The sequence below is a fragment of the Mustela nivalis genome (assembly GCF_964662115.1).
Source record: "Mustela nivalis genome assembly, chromosome: 11".
Lineage (NCBI taxonomy): Eukaryota > Metazoa > Chordata > Mammalia > Carnivora > Mustelidae > Mustela > Mustela nivalis.
The window spans coordinates 96,671,036-96,691,781 of NC_139030.1; the positions used below are offsets into that span (position 1 = coordinate 96,671,036).

The following is a 20,746-nucleotide window of genomic DNA, read 5'->3' on the forward strand; positions in this document are numbered from 1 at the left end:
TGAGGGACTCCCCTAAGTGTTGATTGATTTATATTATTAATGGAGCCCATCTGCAAGACTCAAATATCAATGTATTCGTGGCGCTGGAATATTTTTTATGAAATGCCTCTAGGTGCACTTAGATTTGACTTCTAAAATTAATCTTTAGCCCCACTGAGGGGAAAAGGAAGTGATGTAAGAGCATGTGATTAGCCTGTTCTCACTACCTCCCGAGGGTTAAAAATGGGCTGGGTTGAGTCCTTCAAGTAGACACACCATGTAGATAAGAAAGAAGTGAACGTTCTCAACTATATAAAAATAGATCAAATTAAAGAGCAGTAGAGGGTGTCTGGGTCGCTCAGTTGGTCAAGCATCGCTGAGCATTGATTTCAGCTCAGGACATGATCACAGGATTGTGAGACTGAGCCCCGGGAGGGCCTCCGTGCTGGGGGTGGAGCCTGCTTGATTAAGCTTGATTCTCTCTCTCTCCCTCTCTCTGCCCACCGCCTACCACTGTATGCGTGTACTCTCTCCCCTCTACCCAAAATAAATAAATAAATAACAATTTTATAAAAGAACAATATAGTCATTAGTTATAGGGTGTTATTTATACTTCTGTTCATTGGTTTCTTTGAACTTAACTCTCTATAATTAGTGTCTATCAGTAGAGGATACTTACTTGAATTTCCATCCTTTTCATTTTTAAATAGAGAACATTTTGTGTTCTCTAAATATCTTTCAAAACAGAATTGAAAGTAGACCTTCAATTCATTAATTCATTAATTCATTAATTCATCAATTCATTAATTTGTTATGTTCCAGATGGGGAAAGTAGCCTCTGTCTACTCTATAGCCAGAAGAAGCACCTATATATAAAAACAAAAATAAAAACAAAACAAAAACAAGAAAACCTTATTCGGAGCACCAAGCCAGGTTTGGCTCCGTCCCAGAATGGGTGTCCCATGTTGGAGAATGCACTTTTCATGTTATTCTATAAAAAGCAAAAACTATCCTAATTGGCTATGAATAAACATGATTGTTCTTAACTTTTCATTATTCTGAGTAAAACATAGTAACTGGAGCTATCCTTTTTATAATAGAATCCCTAGCATTAGCTTTGATTAAAATTGTACCAAATTTATACAAATTCTAAACACAAAGCCTCTTTTATAAAACTACAAAATTCAGATGCTGATTGGATTTTGAATGAATGAATTATGTGAATGAATGAGTCTTTCATAAGGTTAAAGGGTACCCCCGTCATTTGTCAATTGAATACTTTGTGTGAATAAAGCCTTATGACTACGTACATTTTGGAGAGGAATAAAAAATTTTTATTCAGAAAACCTTATACTCTAGGAACAATTCATTACTCAGATCTTAAAGACAGAGAAGACAGGGTCTTCTAAAGCAGGAATTTAACAGTATTTGAACCTACAACAAAAGCCTGAGACACATCACGGACAGATTCAGTTGTGGCCACTGATCACAAGGATTTTCCCTAACTAGCCCTGGAGTTTGGACAGATACAAGTGGAACCATCCAGACAAAACTACCTCCTGCCATGGGCTGACCTTTGCATAAACAGGCCTGGAAAAATGCCAAAGGACTGCAGAACAGCAAACGTGTGTACAGTATACAGAAGGGAAGCTCTTCTCTAGAAAGCTTCATGTTCTCTCCTTCACTGAGCAAGTCAAATCCCCCAAGCTAAAACCATGCTTGTTGAGTGTCGGTAAAGGGAGTCACAGGATGAAGTCAGTGTTTCGAGATTCATCTGTCAGCAGTGGGACTGATAGACTGACAGAGAGAGACAAGAGGTAATGACAAGAACACAATACAGAGAGAGGAGGAAGAATGTATTCAAGGGAGAAACGTCAAGACTTAATAAGTGACTATTTATAGACAGAAGATGAAGGAGAGAAAAAGTCAAAGATGACTCCCCAGGATCACTGTCAGATGGCTAGAAAAACAAAGGTTCCACAGAAGAAAATGAGGGAGGCAGGTGGACAGCTCTCTTCCTGCCTGACTGGACTCCCAGACTGGGGGGTGATGCCACCACCCCTGGGCAACTGCATGGGGCAATTACATGGTCCTGGATCATCTTTTGACTGGCTCCAGAGAGAAGGACAGAGGCCCGATCTGTTAAAGAAACCTGAGAACAAGTGAAGACAGGATGACATAGTAGTTTCACAGTTAGCAGGAATGAGTCAAGCCCTGAGCAGAAAGAGCAGGAAGACTTCTGAGAAACATGCACTGAAGACAGACCTGGGACGTACACGTTAGCTCAGACTGCTAAAGAGCCAGTGGCCGCCCCATCAGTCCAGGGTGAAGTGACCAAATACGGTCCAGACTTCACAGGACAGAAGAATCCAAGAAACACCTCCTGGGGCCAGGCAAGGAGCAGAACAAGGAAGGCTGAGTGGGCGGTGAGGGGGGGTGAGGGGAACGAAGTCAACAGTAGAGGAGGGACAGTAGGTGGGTCACTCCCACCCGAGACAACGGGAATCATCACACTCACCATCTTCTAACACATACATTATTTCATCCTCAAGCACTTGTCAGTGCCTGACATCTTTGTGTCACTGTCGCTGGTGTTGCTCTCGTTGTGTTGAAGGTCTGTCTCATCCCACAAGGTAAGAGAAGGTAAGTTCCCTGAGGAGCCACAGAAGTGGCCCTTAATCAACACCGGAAAAATAATGCACTCACCTCCTGACTTCTCGGGGCTTCACCCTCTGAGATCTAATCTCTAATATCAGAATATCTAAACCCCTTAGCTCTTCACACTCTTCACGGGCTTGCACACTTACCCCACCACTCCCATGGACCATCGTCTCTCCTGCATGGGCTTTGCAAAGGATGAGACCTGGGTTTAAATCCAGGCTCTGTCTGCCACTGACCAGCTGTTCATCCTTCTTGAAGACACCAATTAAATAAATCTCAACTGTCCCATCTATAAACATGTCCATTACTGGTCTTCGGGAGGACTTAATTTATTTATTTTTTTATTTTTATTTTTCTGAGAAAGAGCATAAGGGGGGATGGGAGGGGCAGGGCAGAGGCAGAGAGAGACTTCAAGGAGGCTCCACACTCAGTGCAAAGCCTAATGTGGGGCTTGATCTCACAACTCTGAGATCATGACCTAAGCCAAAATCAAGAGTCGTCGCTTAACTGACTGAGCCACACAGGCGCCCCTAGGGTTTTTTTGTTTGTTTTTTTAACTGAGTACAGATGTAACATTAATGCCCAATTTTTTTAGATTTCCCACCCTTGGCTTTCCCTTCCCACACTGACCACACTGAACTCCTTACTGTTTCTCAGCCGGCTGGAGGCTTCGGCTGCTCACTCTGGAAGTCTCCTTCCCCTCCTTAACCCACCACCCTCTCCCCACCTCCCGAAAACTCACCTCCTAACTGCTCCTTTGGGCCAGCTCAATTGTTTCTCCCTCCACAACATTTTCTTTGACTTTCCTGGGTGCCCACATATTTTTGTTCTTACAACTACCAACTGCACTGACATGAACCACACACCACCAATTGCGCTGTTTCTGAAGCCCATTCAATTATGAGCACAAGTAGGGACTCAGTAATACTCTTTGCCACTTTTCCCAGAGTCTGGCACAGTGCCTGATTCAAAAGGCATTCAATAAACGTTTAGTGAACCAAGCAGAACTAATGTACCACAGACGTAAATCTGATTTATCCGGAACTATATAGGTGGACACACCTCTTGTTCCACCATTGAGAATTAACCCATGGCAATAAAAAAAAAAAAAGCACAAAACTGTCACATGGTCAGCTCCACATTAATGATGAATAGTGGGTGACAGTGATAGGAATGATCTAAGAACTGTCAATACAGATATTTTCACTATTTTAGGTAATGTAAACATACAGTGCAATTTATGCAGCACTCAAAACTCAAGATCAAAATTATCTCTCCTACTGATCTGTCACTGTGCCAAAAATTCTCAACAGTAACTTGAGGCTCTTTTGAATTGTCAATTTGATTATAACACAGAATTTCACAGGAAGCACTGTGCTCTTTCTATCATACGAGTGCTCAATCATCAATTCATTCAACAGCTATTTACTGACAGCCTCCTATATACAAGGCATTACAAGCAAAACCATTACAAGCCTGTATTCTACACACTACAATTTTGTAATGAATGCTTCAGAACACCTGGAAAGCCTGGGAAGAAAGTTGAGGCCAATGTAAAAGTTTGTATTACCGTATAACCATATAATCACCACTCTATCAGTTCTGAGAAAGGACCCTGTAACTCTTCCAGCTGCCCTACACCAAGAACAAGGGAGTAGCTGGATGGTCAGGAAATGTGAAACCAATCTTGTTCTGATGTTGAGTAGGGTGCAATAATAATCACCGTGATCTAAATTCATTTAAACACCTCTTTTCTCTCCCTTCAGTCTGGGGTGGTAGAGAGTAGATTTGATGAAGAAAACAATTTTTGTTTTTTCTGAATTGCTGCCAGGCATTTGCATCGAGTCTGGACATTAGGTAAGGACTTGAGTGTAGGATTTCCAATTGGAGATGAGGTTGGGATTGTGAGCAATTTTTGCCCCTCCCCCCGCCCAAAAAAACAATGCCACTGAGGGGCAATTGACTGATTTCCTCTCCCAGACTACTCAGCATCTCCAGAAAAGAAGCACTCCTTTGCTCGTGGTCTGTGCTGTTGCTTTGTGCCGTTGTGTACTGCTCCTGCCAGGTATTGCCTCGAATCCCCAACCGAGATTGTTGGTGCAGTCAAAGGTCAGACCCCCTGCACAGACCAACAAGCAGGACTCAGTCTGAGGTGGGCGAGTTGCCCAATAGTCTCTAAACAAGACCTTCAGGGCTTCGGGCCTGGAGGTGATTGGCTATAATTACATGGAAAGTTCTAGGATTGAGCCAAGATGAGATAACTAAGGATGATAGGGCTCTGATCCTCTCCCTCAGGCAGGAACCAGGGGCTCCAGCTATCAAGTCTTGGGAACCAAGGAGAGATTCCCTAGGTCAGTGTCCAAAGGGAAGGCCAGCTCCTGAACCCACTGCATCAAGTGATCAGGACCAGGTACTGAGCTTGGGAAACCAGCCCTATCCCGTGACAGCTCTACCAGGGGGATCATGGCACCATGGTGGGCAAACACTGCTGAGGCAAACTTCTTCTACGTTGCTGCATTCCTTGCTGCCGTCACAGATTGTCCCTCAACTCCATGGGATACCAGAAGTCCCACCCTTGCCATGGTATGGGAAAACAATTTTTTTTAAAAGATTTTATTTATTTGTATGACAGAGAGAAACAGTGAGAGAGAGAACACAAGCAGGGTAAGCAGAAGAAGGAAAAGCAGGTACCCTGCTGAGCAAGGAGTCTATGTGAGGCTCGATCCCAGGACCCTGGGATTATGACCTGAACAGAAGGGAGATGCTTAATGACTGAGCCACCTAAGTGCCCCACAAAACAAATTCTTAATAAAATTCTTAATAAAAGCAGGGCCCCCAAGCACATGGTACCAGCTCTTCCTAAGTTCCCAGAGGAGGTCAAAAAACTACCAGATACTTGTAAGATGTAAGATGACTTGGGCTTTACTTAGCACAGTGGCATACCTACATTCCTAATTACTAGAGCTACATTCTTGGGGCTTGGGGGCATTCCCAAATATACTGGCTAATATTACCCTAGTGGAGGAGAACCCCAACCCCACAGAAGTTGATTGAGACACCCTAGAAAAGGAAGCAGCAACTATGAGCCCGGGAAGAGACAGCCTCTGTCCTAGCACCCTAACAAAATATCCAATGACAACCAGCATGAACGAAAAACAAAGACACCTAACTATGCCATGATACAAATGCAACATTTTCTAGAAAAATATGTCCAAAGGGAAGGGAGGAAGGGCACTGATTGGCTTCAAGCTTTTGCTTGCAGAAGCTCAGATGCACAAGAGAGCTGCACAAGAAAGCCCCCAGATTTGTCACCACAACAAGGGCACTCCCAAATACATCAAGCCAGACAAGAGGGGATGAATCTGAGGAAGAGACCACCCCACACCTCCAGAGCCCCCAGGGATAAGAAGAATGACACTCTGCCTCTCCTGACTTCGATGTTTATGGCTTGGCACTGGGCCCGTCAGTCTGTCGTATTATTACTGAGTGAGTCTGGGACCGTAAGTGGACAGCTCCAGATAAAGTGCACCTCCTCTTGTGTAAAGTTGAGATGGTTTAATGAGTATATCATTTTGCTGAACATCATGCTCCAGAGAGCCCCTGACCATTTCCAACCCAGAGGAGATGCCCTTGGAGCCAGGACCTAAGTTCTTCTTAAAGGGCACTCCCCTTCATTATAAGGCCATGCTGTTATAACTCATAAAAATGTTAGATACAGGACAACAGGCTTAAGATTTCATCAGTGTTGTAGCTAGACAGGAAAATGAGTGTTCCTGAAGCCCAAATCTTTTGCTGGGAAAGGCAAATGGAACCCATTGCCCCCTCAGCCAGGAACCCAATGAAGGTGCCCTTTGGGAATTTGGGAGTTTCTAGGCCCCTCTTCAGTCCCTACTGACCAGTGTTGCCTTGACCCAGCTCCCTCCCTCTCAAGGTCACCAAGAGGCCTCACTATATTGGCAACTCTGGAGATCTGGTGTCCGTAATGACTTCATCTCTGGACAGCCCAAAAACAAGTTAGAAGCCTTTGCTTGGGCACTGAGGGCACCTCAAGGGACTGTCAGCTCCTCCCCACAAATTCCACCAAGGGCAGATGCCATCACATCTCGGAACATTCCAGCCCCTGCAGTAGGATCTGGAATCCCATATCCTTATCTCTGAAACTTGCTGCCAAGGCCCCTGCCCTCGGCAGTTCTCTGAACTTAACCCTCTAATAACATCTGTAATTATCCATTGTGACACACGTAATAGGCAACATTTTACTATTCTCACTGACACTGGAGCCCAAATTACAGTGCTACCTAAGAACCCCTCCAAACGTAAAGCCAGGGGCATCCTTCAAACTATAAGGCATAACAGAAGAGTAGAAGGCATTCAATTTCCATTGGATGTCACTATTGGAACAATCTTTATGAAAAATCTTTTAGTGCTAAAGGCTTCTTTGGTCCTACCCTATCCCATTACAGGTATGGTTGCCTTGACATGCCGTGGTTCCATCTGGAACAATCCCAAATTCCTGAACTTTCTAGTGGGAGCTGTACATTGGGAGTCCATATGACTGCCAGCTCCCGATTAAGATGGTAAATAGTCCCCAAATATCACTTGTGACAAGGGACTGGGAGACTGTAGTCTATAATGCAAAATTTACTAAAGGAAAAGTCATTAAACACACCATTTCTCCTATCAATTCTCCCTTTTGGCCAATATTAAATCCCGCTACTAATGAGTAGCACCCTACAGTTGACTACTAAAATTTAAGTGCTCAGGTACTCCTATTGTGGAAGCTCAGAATCCTATCCCCACCATTTTCCAGTTAAGTAAGGACATGCAGAGGGCTCCAGGAGACTACTTTGGCCTTGATGGATCTAGCTAATAGGTTCTATTCAGTATCAATCACCAAGGAATCCCAACAGCAGTTCACCTTCATGTTCGAAGGCATCCAATATACCTTCCCCTGGCTGCCTATGGGCTCTCTTAACAGTCTACTATTGCCCATAGTCTTTGCCAGCAAGACCTGAATACCCTTACAATGGTCTGCTTGCACTATGTGGTGCTGGATTGATGACCTTCTAATGCACGGCCCCTCAGAGGATGGGGTGAGAGAGGCCCCAACAAGGCTGGTGATCCACCTACAACATAGGGTGGGCTACTGCCCCACTTAAGATTCAAGAGCCAGCCACAACTGTGTAGTTTCTGAGTATTTATTGGTCCTCTAAAGCCTGGAAAATTCCACTTGTGGTTAAACATCAGTTGGTAACTATCCGGCCCCCCCACCAAACTATAGCAAGCTCAACATGTCATATTTTGAAAACAACACATACCATGCTTACCCATCATTTTTAAATACATTTACGCAACCACATGCAAATCCTCCACATTGGGGGGGGGGGGGACTCAACAGCCTTACAGCTGACATAAAGATCAAGTCCATCAGTTGACCTCCAGATCCCCATGGGTTGAGGCACTGGCCACCATGCACTATGCATCTCGGATTCTACCCATGGACTAAACATGGCACCTCCTAGCTGCCTTACGGGCTTCTGCACTGTACAGCTGCCCTTCATAGCTGCTCACTGCCCCCTTAGAACATCAATTTTGTTCACTTATTGCCTTTCTTAGAAACAGAGGCCTTCGTGGTAATGGAGCCTATTCACCTGTGTACCCAACTTACCATCATGCTATGGACAAGGGATACTTCCCGACGATGGCTCACACAGCGACAAATGCCTCTTTGATAAAATGGGCATGGTACCTTCAGGAACAGGCTAAACCCGATGTGATGTTTCTTTCCAAATTACAGGAGGATATGGCTTTCCCACTCCTCAGTCCCCTGCCCACAGACCTTGAAGAACTGATGGACAATGTCTTCATTGCCTAAGTCTCTGGTAGCCCCTGAAAGAGCTGATGGAATGAGAAGGAGAGTCTGTGTATTTTCCCAATGGCGGCACCATCACCGTACCCAGTGGAGCACCATCACTGTACCCAGTGGAGCCCACTGGAGAGCAGCAGTGTACCATTTTGCCAGTGTACCATTTTGCCAGTGGCACCATGTTTATCAAAGATGGCCAATTGAGTTAGTGCAGCTCACTGAGCTTGTAGCAATACAAACGGTTGTGCAGAGCACCACTGCCCATGACAAGCCTCTTGTCCATATTTTTACTGACTCATGGGAAGTTGCTAACAGAATAAAGTTATTGATCAAGCCAACGGCAGCAGAATAATATTCTCATTCAACACCATGCCATTCGGGCTGCCCCAATTTGAAGAGACACTGGCCAGGCACTAGTTATAGTTAAGGTTACTGCCTTTCAGCACATTCAAAGGCTATGATTCCAGGGACTACCTTTACCTGAAAGTGGCAGGCCTGGTGCAAATCCAGGTCACCACCAGTTGGGGCTCTCTGCCACCAATTCTCAACCAAAGCCTCCGTTGCTCCACCCACCACCGCCACCACCAAACCACTGAACCACCGAACCACAGCCCTCCTCTGGCCTTCCGCACACATGCATCAATCAATCCTTGGCTCTACCATTCTGACCTTTCTTAGTCACCACTTCCCTGCTCCTTATTCCCTGGCCAAATGGTCCCATATTCTCTTTAGCTTATGGGGGAGCTGCTGCCCCAGTGACCTGGACCCACCATAGGGCATTCTGCTTATTCTGAGCAAATTATGCTCCCAAACCACACTGCACACTGTCCTGTCATGCTTCAAGTCTATGCCCTTGTAGTCTCTGATAGGTGGCTTTCACTGGGGCCATTTCCTCTATCAGTGGGCACTATCCACTTTACAACCGCATGTGTGGATCCCTTTACTGGCCTATTGCTTGCTACACCCACCAGGAACATCGCTATGGAGCAGATAATCTCTTTCTTTTCTAAATACATCCTGTCTCATTCATCCCTACAGACATCATTGACTCAGATCAAGGATTTCATTGACTTCTCGTGAATCAGAGCACTGGGCTAGCTCTGGGCTCTCCTACAGGGCTGCAGTGGTACTTTCATCTCTCAAGTTGCTCCTTATGTTACAAGGCGGTAATCAGACTCCTAAATGGGCTTTCTGGCTGCCAGGGGCATTTACCACTTTAGACTCTAGGCCACATGGCCACCATGATCCTCACACCAAGTGGACTCATTGGGCCATGCTGCCTGTGATTGTGATCAAGGGGGAATCTGATGCTTTCATTTTACAGGACAATATTATCTACATTTTCCACAACTGTTTTTGAGTCTCTTTACAGATTTAAAATGTTGATCATCTCTCCTTCCAGTACTCATTGATGACCTAATCAGGGACAAGTGGTCAGCTATAACACCCTAGTCATAGTCCTGGCCCATTAGAAAAACACAGACCCGCCATACTGCTCCTGGCGCACACTTACAAGCTTGATATGCAAATTCCTCCTGAAAGTCCAATGTATAGTGGCTTTATTGGATGGTTCATTTCTCCTAACCATACCTCCCCAAAGGAAGTAAAAATAATTGCAACTGGACCCACAGAAGGGATGGTGTGGAGCTCTACAAGGGCAAGAGGCACTCAGGCTGGTTGACACCAGCAACATCAGAAGATGACAGCATGGCGATACAATTACACCACTCGGCCCTGCCGCACTTTGAAGGAAGCTACCCCTGAACTGTTGACCGACAATAAATCTTTACTATGGGGCAGTCAATGGACAGGTGCACAATGATAAAATACAGATGCTCACTACTGCTGGCCTTACTCTGCGCCTTGTGTGCCACCTGGATCACGGGGCTTCTCTTCCACCCAGAGAAAGTTGCTGGACCATACAGCACTCGCTCACTTGCACCCTAGTGCGGCATCGGGGGGTGGACAGCAAGACTTGGAAGCCAGCCCTTAGAGGGGCTGTACTCAAAAGCTTCTAGGTATGGATTCTAGCTTTATTAAAGCCCACCAGCCTTGCGTACATACTCAACGGCATCCTGACCTCTGGGCACTGATCAGGACATGGCCCTAATTTCAAACCTAATTGGCTGACTGGCTTATGTAGTTCAGACACTTCTCTAGTAATATAGAGCCAAACGTTAAGTTGTCAGGAGCATATATAACTAAATTTTCTTTAAACCAAGCTACATAGGTGCCTCCAACCCTTACTATTTTTTTTAAAGGTTTGTTTGTTTATTAAATGAGAAAGCATCCATGAGCAGGAGGGGTAGAGGGAGAAGGAAAGAGAGAAAAGCAGACTCCACGCTGAGTGCAGAGCCCAATGCGGGGCTTGATCTCACACCCTCAGATCACAACCTGAGCCAAAACCCAAGAGTCAGACACTTAACTGAATGAACCACCCAGGTGCCCCTCCAACCCTTACTATCTATGGATGGAGACCTCCTTAGAGAACAGTACTGCCTCATTATTTATGAGGTGCACCCCAGGGATCCCCAAAATTTATTGAGAATTTGTGATACCAATAAATGCTCCTGATGGTTCAAGCAGAACTTAATCTGGGCACCCCAAATATATGCAACCTTACTAGACCCCTTGACCCTTCAGTTCCCCTCCTGAGAGGGGCACCCATCTCCAGATGGTTCCCTCCACCTGTGACAATGCTGGAGGTGACAATGCCCAAACCTGCAACCTCATCCCAAACACTGCAACATTCCACTATAGCAGAGATGAAACCCAGGAAGTCGCAGCAGCTGCTGAGGGCAAGCACTTCCCAGGACTTGGTTGCTGAACCAGATACCTGTTTATATGAATTCCCTGCCACTGACCCCTTTGAGCGACATTTCACACTTAACTGTATGTTTACCCCAAACCCTTTGCTTATCACTATGCTTGCTGCTCAGGTGTGAGGCGAAGTTGTGGCTGCCAAATTGTTGTCTGTTGCACCTTTGACCTTGGGAAGGCCAAGGTATGTGGACATCTCACACCCTTCTGGAGGCCCTTTTAAACCCTTCGCTCAGATGCTTGCCTTCACCACACCCATTAGATCGGCCCACACTATGCATCCTCCTGGGAGTCTGTGAAGTTAATTTCCACTGAGAGGACCCCTTCCCGGCTGCAGATCCTGCCGCTGTCACCGCAGACCCCTCTACACCCTCTGGAAGATGTACACTTAGAGGGTACCTCTCTACAGCCCCCACTCACAGCTCCCATTCAAGCCCTCCAATAGTCTTAATACTGTTATACAATGGGCAGAAGGTAAAGCTCACTTTGAAGGGCCGCTGTAACTGCTGGGCATGTCACTGGACTCCACAAAGGCTCTTTCCCATTAGCGGTCTACACAGCTGATTTATTGACTCCGCCCCCATTTGGCCACAGAAGCCACTTTACCGGTCCCTGTAGCCTGTCCTGCAGCTCTGTGCAGTGCTCAGCTTCTCCCATGTGGGACACTTTGCAAGGCAGCATGTGGCACCTGGCAGGAGCCCTCACACGTCCTTTTCCAATCCTCCCTTTCTCCCCGGGTACCAGTGCCCTGTGGATGAATACGAACCAGACTGTGTCCCCGGGAACACGATATCCATGGTCTTGGGCTTCAAGGCCCCGCCATTCAGGGGAAACCTCAACTTATTCCAGGTACCCTGATCAAGCAGTTGATGTCCACTGTGGGCTTAAGGCCCTGAGGCATCTCACACAGACGTGGTTCTCCGTATATGCACTTCTCTTTCCCTCCACTTCCAACGCATTTGCATGCCCGCTGGCCTCTGGGAAATCCCATCTGTCTTTAGTCTCCCTGGGACTACCCTTTCAAACCACTGGATGGAAACCTTACTTTGTCTTTCTGCCTCCCTGACATCAAAAGTGTACAGCATTCACCCACATTTTGTCAGGCGCAGACATGGTACTAACCATCACAAGGACTGAGAGCTAGGCGCCGTTGCATTAGGCACCCAAAAGCAAATGACTGAGGTAAACACCAGCCTGTCAGCCACCCTGCCAGAAAACACTAGGCTCCTACAGCAAAGCCTAATTTTTTTTTTAAGATTTTATTTATTTATCAGACAGAAATCACAAGTAGGCAGAGAGGCAGGCAGAGAAAGAGGAGGAAGCAGGCTCAGAGCAGAGAGCCCGATGCGGGGCTCGATCCCAGGACCCTGGGATCATGACCTGACCCGAAGGCAGAGGCTTTAACCCACTGAGCCACCCAGGTGCCCCAAAGCCTAATTTTAATGCAGTGACAACGTGGTTCTTGAGCAGAGACGGTTTGGGGTAACCGTTTAGCCTCAGATTACTTACTGGCCAAGGAAGGTATATGCGCTGTAAAGGGGACCACCTGCTGCATGTATACTGATAATTCTGGACAAATTCAGAGAAACTTATGAAAGACAGCCCAACACGTGTTTCATAACCTCACCCAAGTCTGTAACTGAACAACTACCTTAACCCTACCCAAGGGCTTTATTTTCTTGGCCAGATCTCAACAAAAGAAGGGAATGGTTAATGGACAGGATTTCGAACCTTCATTTGTCCGCTGATATTGCAGACTGGCATTTTTGCTCTGCTCAGATGTTTTATGTGCTGGGTGACCAAAACTCTGACAGTGGTTTTCACTATCCACCATCCTGACAGTGCCTAGAATTTTCCCTCAAGTTTAATATCCTAAAGATTTAACACCGGATCAACTGGGATGAGAAAAATAACATTTTTTTGTTGTTTCTGAGTCGCTGCTTAGGCGTTTTTCAGCATGATAAGCAAACTCACACCCAGAGTCTGGACAAATATTTAGATAAGACCTTGAGTTTAGGATTCCCACGCTTAGTTCCTGCTTTGCTTTTCCCGGAGCACCTTTTAAAATAACCACTGAGGGGGTGCCTGGCTGGCTCAGTCAGTGGAACAGATGACTCTCAATCTCGGGGTTGTGAGTTCAAGCCTCACTTTGGGTGCAGAGATTACTTAAAAATAAAAATAATTAAATAAATAAATAAAAATCTTTAGGGGCACCTCAGTGGCTCAGTCGGTTGGGTATCTAACTCTTGCTTTTGGCTCGGGTCATGATCTCCGGGTCGTGAGATGGAGCCACATACTCAATCTGGGAGTCTGCTTGAGTTTCTCTTTCCCTCTCCCTCTGCCCCCCCGCAACTCATTCACTTTCTCTCTCTAAAATAAATAAGTATCTTTAAAATAGCCACTTAGGAGGTAAGACCTGGAAAAGTTAAAAACCTCAGCTGCAACCGCCTCATAAGTGGTAGGAGTTTGCTACTCTGCTCTCTATCTCCTGTTCATCCACGACCTGGGGTGGAGGACCGCTCAGGTACTAAAGGATCCCTATTCAGGTGGTTGGTGCGCCCTCATTCTGCAGGTCATAATCTGCATATTCTTAATTCCATTAAGAATTAAGAATTGGGGCGCCTGGGTGGCTCAGTGGGTTAAAGCCTCTGCTTTCGGCTCAGGTCTACCCCTATGATCCTGGGGTCCTGGGATCGAGCCCCACATAGGGGCTCTCTGCTTAGCAGGGAGCCTGCTTCCTCCTCTCTCTCTCTCTCTCTCTCTGCCTGCTTCTCTGCCTACTTGTGATCTGTCTGTCAAATAAATAAAATCTTTAAAAAAAAAAGAATTAAGAATTGTCTTAATTAATTAAGAATTAATTAATTCGTCATCCCCCCCCCACCCGCACAGTAGGGAAGCTCTGTGTGCAGGGCAACTAAAGTCAAAGGAGATGACTTCTGTCTTTCCTAGACCCCGTGCTGTGGATAGGGTACGTCTTCCATCCCTTCCCTACAGGAAGAGAAAAGAATCCTAAGGGAGTAGGATGCAAAGCAAGTAATTTTTGACTAAAGAAAAGTTTCAGGAAAAGGTTTGAGGGGGAGAGAATATACCATCCTAAAATATGCTTCTTTGGCATAAGGATTATTTTAGGCTGATTATTTCTAAGAAACAGCCGACACAGGAGAAGTTTTGAAAACAGGAGTAGAAGTCCTTCTGTAAGAGTCATTTACATTTTATAAGAAATCTCCATTTGTAAGGGTCTCTCTATTTCGCTCACTCTCTCTCTCTATCAAGAAGACAATGATTCTAAATCTCTAGGAACTCTCATCAGTGGAGAAGGCGAAGACTTACCTTGCCATTGCTTAGGGTGCTTTTCCTGACAGCCTCCCACACCTGGGCCCCCACCTCTCACCCCAACATCTTCTTTTGTCTCTAGCTGGAGATGTTATCTAAACTAGTGTTGTGGGCCTTTCTGGAGAGAGACTCAGTTTTCCTGGGTCTCTCCCAAGTAAATAGAGGAGATACACGTTAGAAACTTCTGTTTGTTTTCCTCCTGTTAATCTTTTATTGCACGGTGCAGGTTCAGCCAAGAATTTAGAAGGGTCAAAGGAAAATTATTTTTCCTCCACTACAAGCTCATTAACTTCCTTAGAAACAGACCTCATAGGATTATCTCTGAATGGATGAATGAATGAGTGAATGAATAAATGAATAAATCTAAATTGTCTCTCCCTCTTTTTAAAATGTATGGCCCACTGCATTAACACATTGCATTAGTGGTTCAAAAATGCTTACATTCAGCAATCATAAATTTCCATTTTTGCTTATACAAATCTCTACACATAAAAAAGACAAGTCTTGGTAACAAAATAAAACTGAATTTTTCCATTTCATATCCTTATACATCTACAAGGTGGTAAACTGACTTCCCAGCAAGTTAAAAAAAAATTACAATAATTCATCAGTAAACAAAACTGTCTACAAAGAAACCTGAATTGCGGTAAGCTCCAAAACTCAAGGAACACAACCATCTAGCTCCGAGGTGACCACATGCCCCATCTGCAATGGAGCATCTTGGTTTATGCCTATTATCCCAGCAGGATTATTAAGCATGCTTACTGTCACTCTCCACAGTGACTATTTGGACAGTAAGTTATACATCACCCTGCCTAGAGATAAAAAGGTTCCTGACAATCTCTGACAAAGAGAACTTTCAGATTTTCAGAAACACTGGTATTACATAGGTGCTCTGCACAATCTGTTTTTAAACTCACAAATTTTGAAAGAGTTAATAACATTTTCACTTTCACAGCTGTAAAGTAATAAGGACCGATCAACCCTGAATATTTATGAAATAAATACAAAGTCCTGCCTTGCAACCTAGATCTGGGAACTTCTCCCTTCACCTCTACCCCCCAATCTAAGGATCCAGGAGAATGGCACAGTGATTCAGCATTTCTAAGGCATTCATTAAAATGTGCTGGAGTGCAATGAAATCAGGAGAGGAAAAAGGGTACCTAATACACAGATATTAAAATCAAAACTTCTTTTATAAAACCAAAAATGACGAAATTCTATAGATTCTCTCTTGTTGAAACATTTGTAAAGCAGCTAAACCGACAAGTATCTCTCATCACTATTATTAGGCAAGTCATCCTAAGATACAGCAGAAAACATATGGCATACTTTTTGTCAACTAGTTCAAGAGAGGCTTAAAAACAAAACAAAACAAAAAAACAAAAACAACCAAAAAAAGGAAATCACAATACAAAGGGAAATTTCAGGGCATCCTGACAAGATACTGTTTATACCTGTATGGAAGCACCTTTTAGAATCTTGCTTATCTCATTTTTGTGTCACCTGAAGGACAGACCATGTCTTGTTCATCCTTGTACTCCTTATCTCTTATCTCTGAATCTTTAGCTTACTCCTTTGCACAAATGTGCAACAATTGTTTGTTCAATTAAACTCATAAGAAAAGGAGAAAAATGCTCTCATATATCACTTCCATGTAAACATTGTTTTTCTGAGATAAAAGAACAGCCCCCCCTCCCCATGGAGGGTGGAAATGGAGAAGAATCATTTCAACTGCAAGTATGTGTTTCACAGTGAGACATTTATATGAGTGGCAGGAGAAAGTTTAACAAAACTTATTACCATAAAAATTAAGTGTAGAGTAGTCAAACCATGTTCCACCCAACAAACCACGTAACTTTCCACCAGTAGGCAGGCATCAGCCATTGCCTCCACAATTTGAGTTATAAAAATATTCCACTGAGATTTTTTTTTTTTTAGTCTCAGCTCAGGAGGGCTTGAACATTCTTTGAATGGGCTTTAAGGAAGTTTTTGGTTTTGTTTGTTTTTTATTCCTCCAGCACCTAATGCAAAGGCACTGGGGTTTGAGAACCTGCCATTCAACGGTAGAAGATCTCCTTAATTAGGAAAGCCATAAAATGGGTCCCAATGCATTTATCAAAAGGCTTTTCAATTCTTCCTCCTTAAAGTCACCACCCACTCCTCCTATCGACAAGACAAATGGGCAGGCAGGATCCAGGAGTCAACCCATGAAGTTACGTAGGAGCTGATGTCATAGATGGGTAACAGCCACTTCATAATACTATGAAACAAAATTAACTGCTCCAATAATAGTCAATACAAAGGAAGCATTTTCTCAGAAACCTGACTTGTAGAAAATAATAAAAGTGAAATACTCGGGCTTCTTGAACTTCATATTAGCTGTTTTACAATCTTGGGAAACACACCCAAGAGCCTTAAATTTCTAATTTCCCATTTGCAAAATGGGAGTAAATACCATTACAACTTATCTATATTTCAGAAGACTAACAAAAACAGTGATATAAACCACAGATATTTCTCTTAAATTCTAGATCTTAGACAGTACTTTTCACCATTGGACAGGTTTAGCCCAGAGTAAATTCTTGACATACAGACTCTATTCTCTGGTCCTGATGAAGAAAAGAGGCACTGATGATTGACCTATTGTGTAAATCTGTCCAAAATACTACTAACTCAAATAAAGAACAGTAAGCAAGACAAAAAGATCCTTCAAACTCTTTGAACATGAAGCCCCTTCATCTTCCATTGAATGCCTTTTTAAAAATCAGTGCCACTTTCTGAACCATCTTCAAAGTAAAGCAACCACTTGCAATGAATGCAGATAAAGTCCTGAAAGACTATGCTGGCCCCAACTGGTCTCTACATTATTTACACAGTTTGCCATTATCTTTTCAAATGTCAAATTGTTTGCCTACTGAAAACACATCAGGAAAAAAAAAAAAAAAAGAGCATTATTTCCTACTGATCAATTAAAGAAATTTAAAATTAAATTTAAACACTCAATTTCTAAGTGAGGAACTGATAGGGAATCTGCAAACAGCCTGTTACAGCAATCTTGTGTGTGCGACCTGAAAGCAGTTTTCATCATGGGAGGAAGAACACTGCACCCTTATATAAAGCCTCACAGATATAAGTCAGGACCATCAACATGCTCACTCAACTCCTGCTCAGTGCCCAATGCAACTGAAAGACACCTGAACCACATTCCAGCTAGGAATTTTAAAAGCCATGAGAAAATTTAAGTTCCACAGGAGAGTCAGAGAGAAAAAAACAAACAACAGCAATCCTGGCACAGGAGATCCCAGGTTTATTTCCTCCAGTTTCTTCCCTACCGTAATATTAATTGATTTACCAATAAAATGCTGCAGTAAAATCTGTGACATCAGATTCTGGCAGAAAATCAATTCAAAGGAAAACTCCTTCATGGCAGCTCCAGACCCATGCCTACCTGGTTATGTTTTTGCTGGTGTCTTGTCTTTGTGTCCAGAACATGATAAGGACTTTCTGAGTCTTGGTTGATGTAATAGATGAGTCTTGAAGGCAATGTGATTTCTTTCTGCATTGCATTGCTGTAACTGATATTACTGCTGTTATGCTGTTGCAATGTGCTGTCTTTATCTGCCAGGACTCCCAAATTTTTTTCTGCAGTTTCATTCCAATGCGGAGCTGGGGGGAGGAGGTAGAGGGAGCGCACAAAGATACACAAATACACACATATACCCTTTAAGTACATAAGTGCGACGATGTGTTTTTCCATTAATTGCAAAAACAAAGTTCTCTGTGTATAAGCAGGTAAGAAGTAGAGAAACAGCAAAGCAAGTTACCGCAACAGTGAAATGGCCTGGATAGGTTAACAGCCAATGAGGCTTAGACAGTAATGTACTATTTCTTTTTATTTGTCTTTTATATGTACATTTCTAACCAGTCTTATACTTCTAAATATGGGGGATGGGGGTGGTGGGCAGCATGGACTTGAAGAAGACATTAAATGAACATGCCCAGAGGTTCTGACCCTCATCTCCACCCCTTCTCTAAGTCTACAGGAGCTCCATGGGACTCTGACTAGGAGCATCCCATCCGAGAGCTAAGAACTCTCGCTCCTGAGGTAACTTGAGTGCTGAATTCATGGATATGGGTTGTTAATTGATTTATTAAACAAAACAGGCAACTCCTTTTGCTTTAAACTTTGAGATGAGCAAAAATCTTTTGCCATAGAGGGAAGGAGATCCTGGCAGCTTTCCAATTCCTTATTTTTCTGCCAAGGCCAGCTCTCTGCTTCCAGTGATTTCCAATCATCAATGTATTGACTATCATTTTATCTTAACTGTTCATTATAATGACAAGCATTTTGAGAATTACAAACCAAAGGTTTATACCTCCAAAGTTTCCCTCCCCCACCTTAATTCCTACGGCAGTGAATAAACCCAGTAGGCGATTTGAGGAAACAACACATTACCCCTAATTATCATTAGGTCCTCCCGCATTCGCATTCAGGCTCTCCACCCAAGAAGCAACTTGCTCCCTCGCTGCATTTCCCGGCCACTGGTTTCCCCTCTGCCAAGTTGCAGAGATCGCTGAGGGACCCCGCATCCACTAAATACCTTCCAGTGGAACCGGCAGTCATTGGAACGGGTTTTTAGTGAATGCAACAGAAATGGACTTCAGAAAGTGAACTGGCATGAACCGGGGCTTGGGGAAAGCGGGGTGGAGAGGCAGGCAGGGTGGCTGGGAAAGGCCGAGCCCGGGACGTGTCCGGAGCGCACGGACCCGCGTGCCCTTCGCTTTCCTCTGCAGGGCCCCGCGGGCAAGGCAATGCAAAGGGCACCGGGGCCATACCCACCGCTGGGCGCAGCAGTCCCCCAGGCCCGGGGCCGGGACGAGGTGGCGAGAGGAGGCAGCAGAAGAAGGACGAGGAGCAGGCGGCAGGGCGGCGCGCGGGCCAGGGCGCGGAGAGGCGCCGGGCCGGCGGGGCCGCCGGAGGGGCCGCGAGAGGCTCGGGAAAGGCTGTACCCCGCCAGGGGCGGCCGCAGGGAGCTGCTGCCGGGCGGCTTCATGGCTCATAGCTCCCGGGCGCCGCTCAGTGTGGCGGGCGAGAGCGCCGGGCTAGGCTGCGGGGAGGCTGCGGGCGGAGCCGATCACGCCGACCCGGCGCGCATGGTGCGGCCGCGGGCAAGGGGTCGGGGCTCGGGGCTCGGGACTAGAGGCTCGGCGGCGCCCCCTCCCCTGCTCGCCTCTCAGCCCCTCCCGGGCGGCCGCTGAAGAGTCCGGGGGTCCTAGTCGCTCCGCCAACTTGGAGCCTCCCCAGATGCTCCTCCCTCCCTGCGGCGGGCGCGGCCGCTCCAGCGACTGCGGGGGCTGCTGCTGGGGCTGAGGACGCTGAGACGGCGCGTGAGAGCGAGCGGCGCGGGGGCGCGCGGAGCGGGCGTGCGCCCCGCCCTCGAGAGCGCGCCCGAGCGCGCCTTCGGGTCCTGATGCTGATGCTGATGCTGATGCTGATACTGATGCTGTTGCTATTGCCAGGCACAGGACGCATTGCGCATGCTTTATCGTGGAGGGAAGGGGGGGCGGGGGGAGCGAAGGGGGGAAGCAGCAGAGTGATGCAGCATCCCAGGCAGCATCAGAGGTGACGGTGGCATCTTCAGAGGTGGGGGCAGGAGAGGAGGAAGGCTGGCAATCAGAGATTAGCCAGAGGGGAAGAAAAAGAATGAGAGGGTTTCCTGGCCAGAGACAAAGATGCTCTGGAGAAAACAACCAGCCAGAGAAATCTACCTACTTCTACCACCGCAAATCTTACATACTCCACTCCCCCTCCTACTCCAACCCCCTCCTCCGGGAGAAAGTAAGGCCAAGCATTTCCTTCTTAATCTTTTATGTCCTTTCTTCAAATAAATATAAAGGATTGCGTCCAGAGAGGTAAAAATAGCGCTGCTTCTCACTCAGCTCACTCCTAGCGGGTGAAGTGAGGGCTTTGAGGCACGTTTGCTGGCTGCAGGCTGGCGGGGGCCGGAGGGCGCGCTGAGCTGGGCTGCTTCGCAGAGAGCCAGACCTCCTGCGCAGGAATCCCCAGAGCTGGGGAGCTCCTCC

At 45.7% G+C, this 20,746-nt stretch overlaps 1 protein-coding gene across 3 annotated transcripts in view; it reads right to left on the reverse strand.

Annotated features, from left to right (window-relative positions):
* Positions 1–20,106, reverse strand: part of ADAM23 (ADAM metallopeptidase domain 23) — a 168,318-nt gene extending 148,212 nt beyond the window's left edge. For 2 of the 3 annotated variants that reach the window (XM_082690007.1, XM_082690008.1), the window contains exons 1-2: positions 19,503–20,105; positions 18,111–18,328 (exon numbers count right to left, since the gene is read on the reverse strand). In XM_082690007.1, the coding sequence (XP_082546133.1) occupies positions 18,111–18,328; positions 19,503–19,716 (432 nt within the window). In that variant the 5' untranslated portion in view covers positions 19,717–20,105. Of the gene's footprint in view, positions 1–18,110; positions 18,329–19,502 lie in introns of all 3 variants that reach the window. The other variant, XM_082690009.1, reaches the window with a different exon arrangement.
* Between the last annotated feature and the right edge of the window lie 640 nt (positions 20,107–20,746).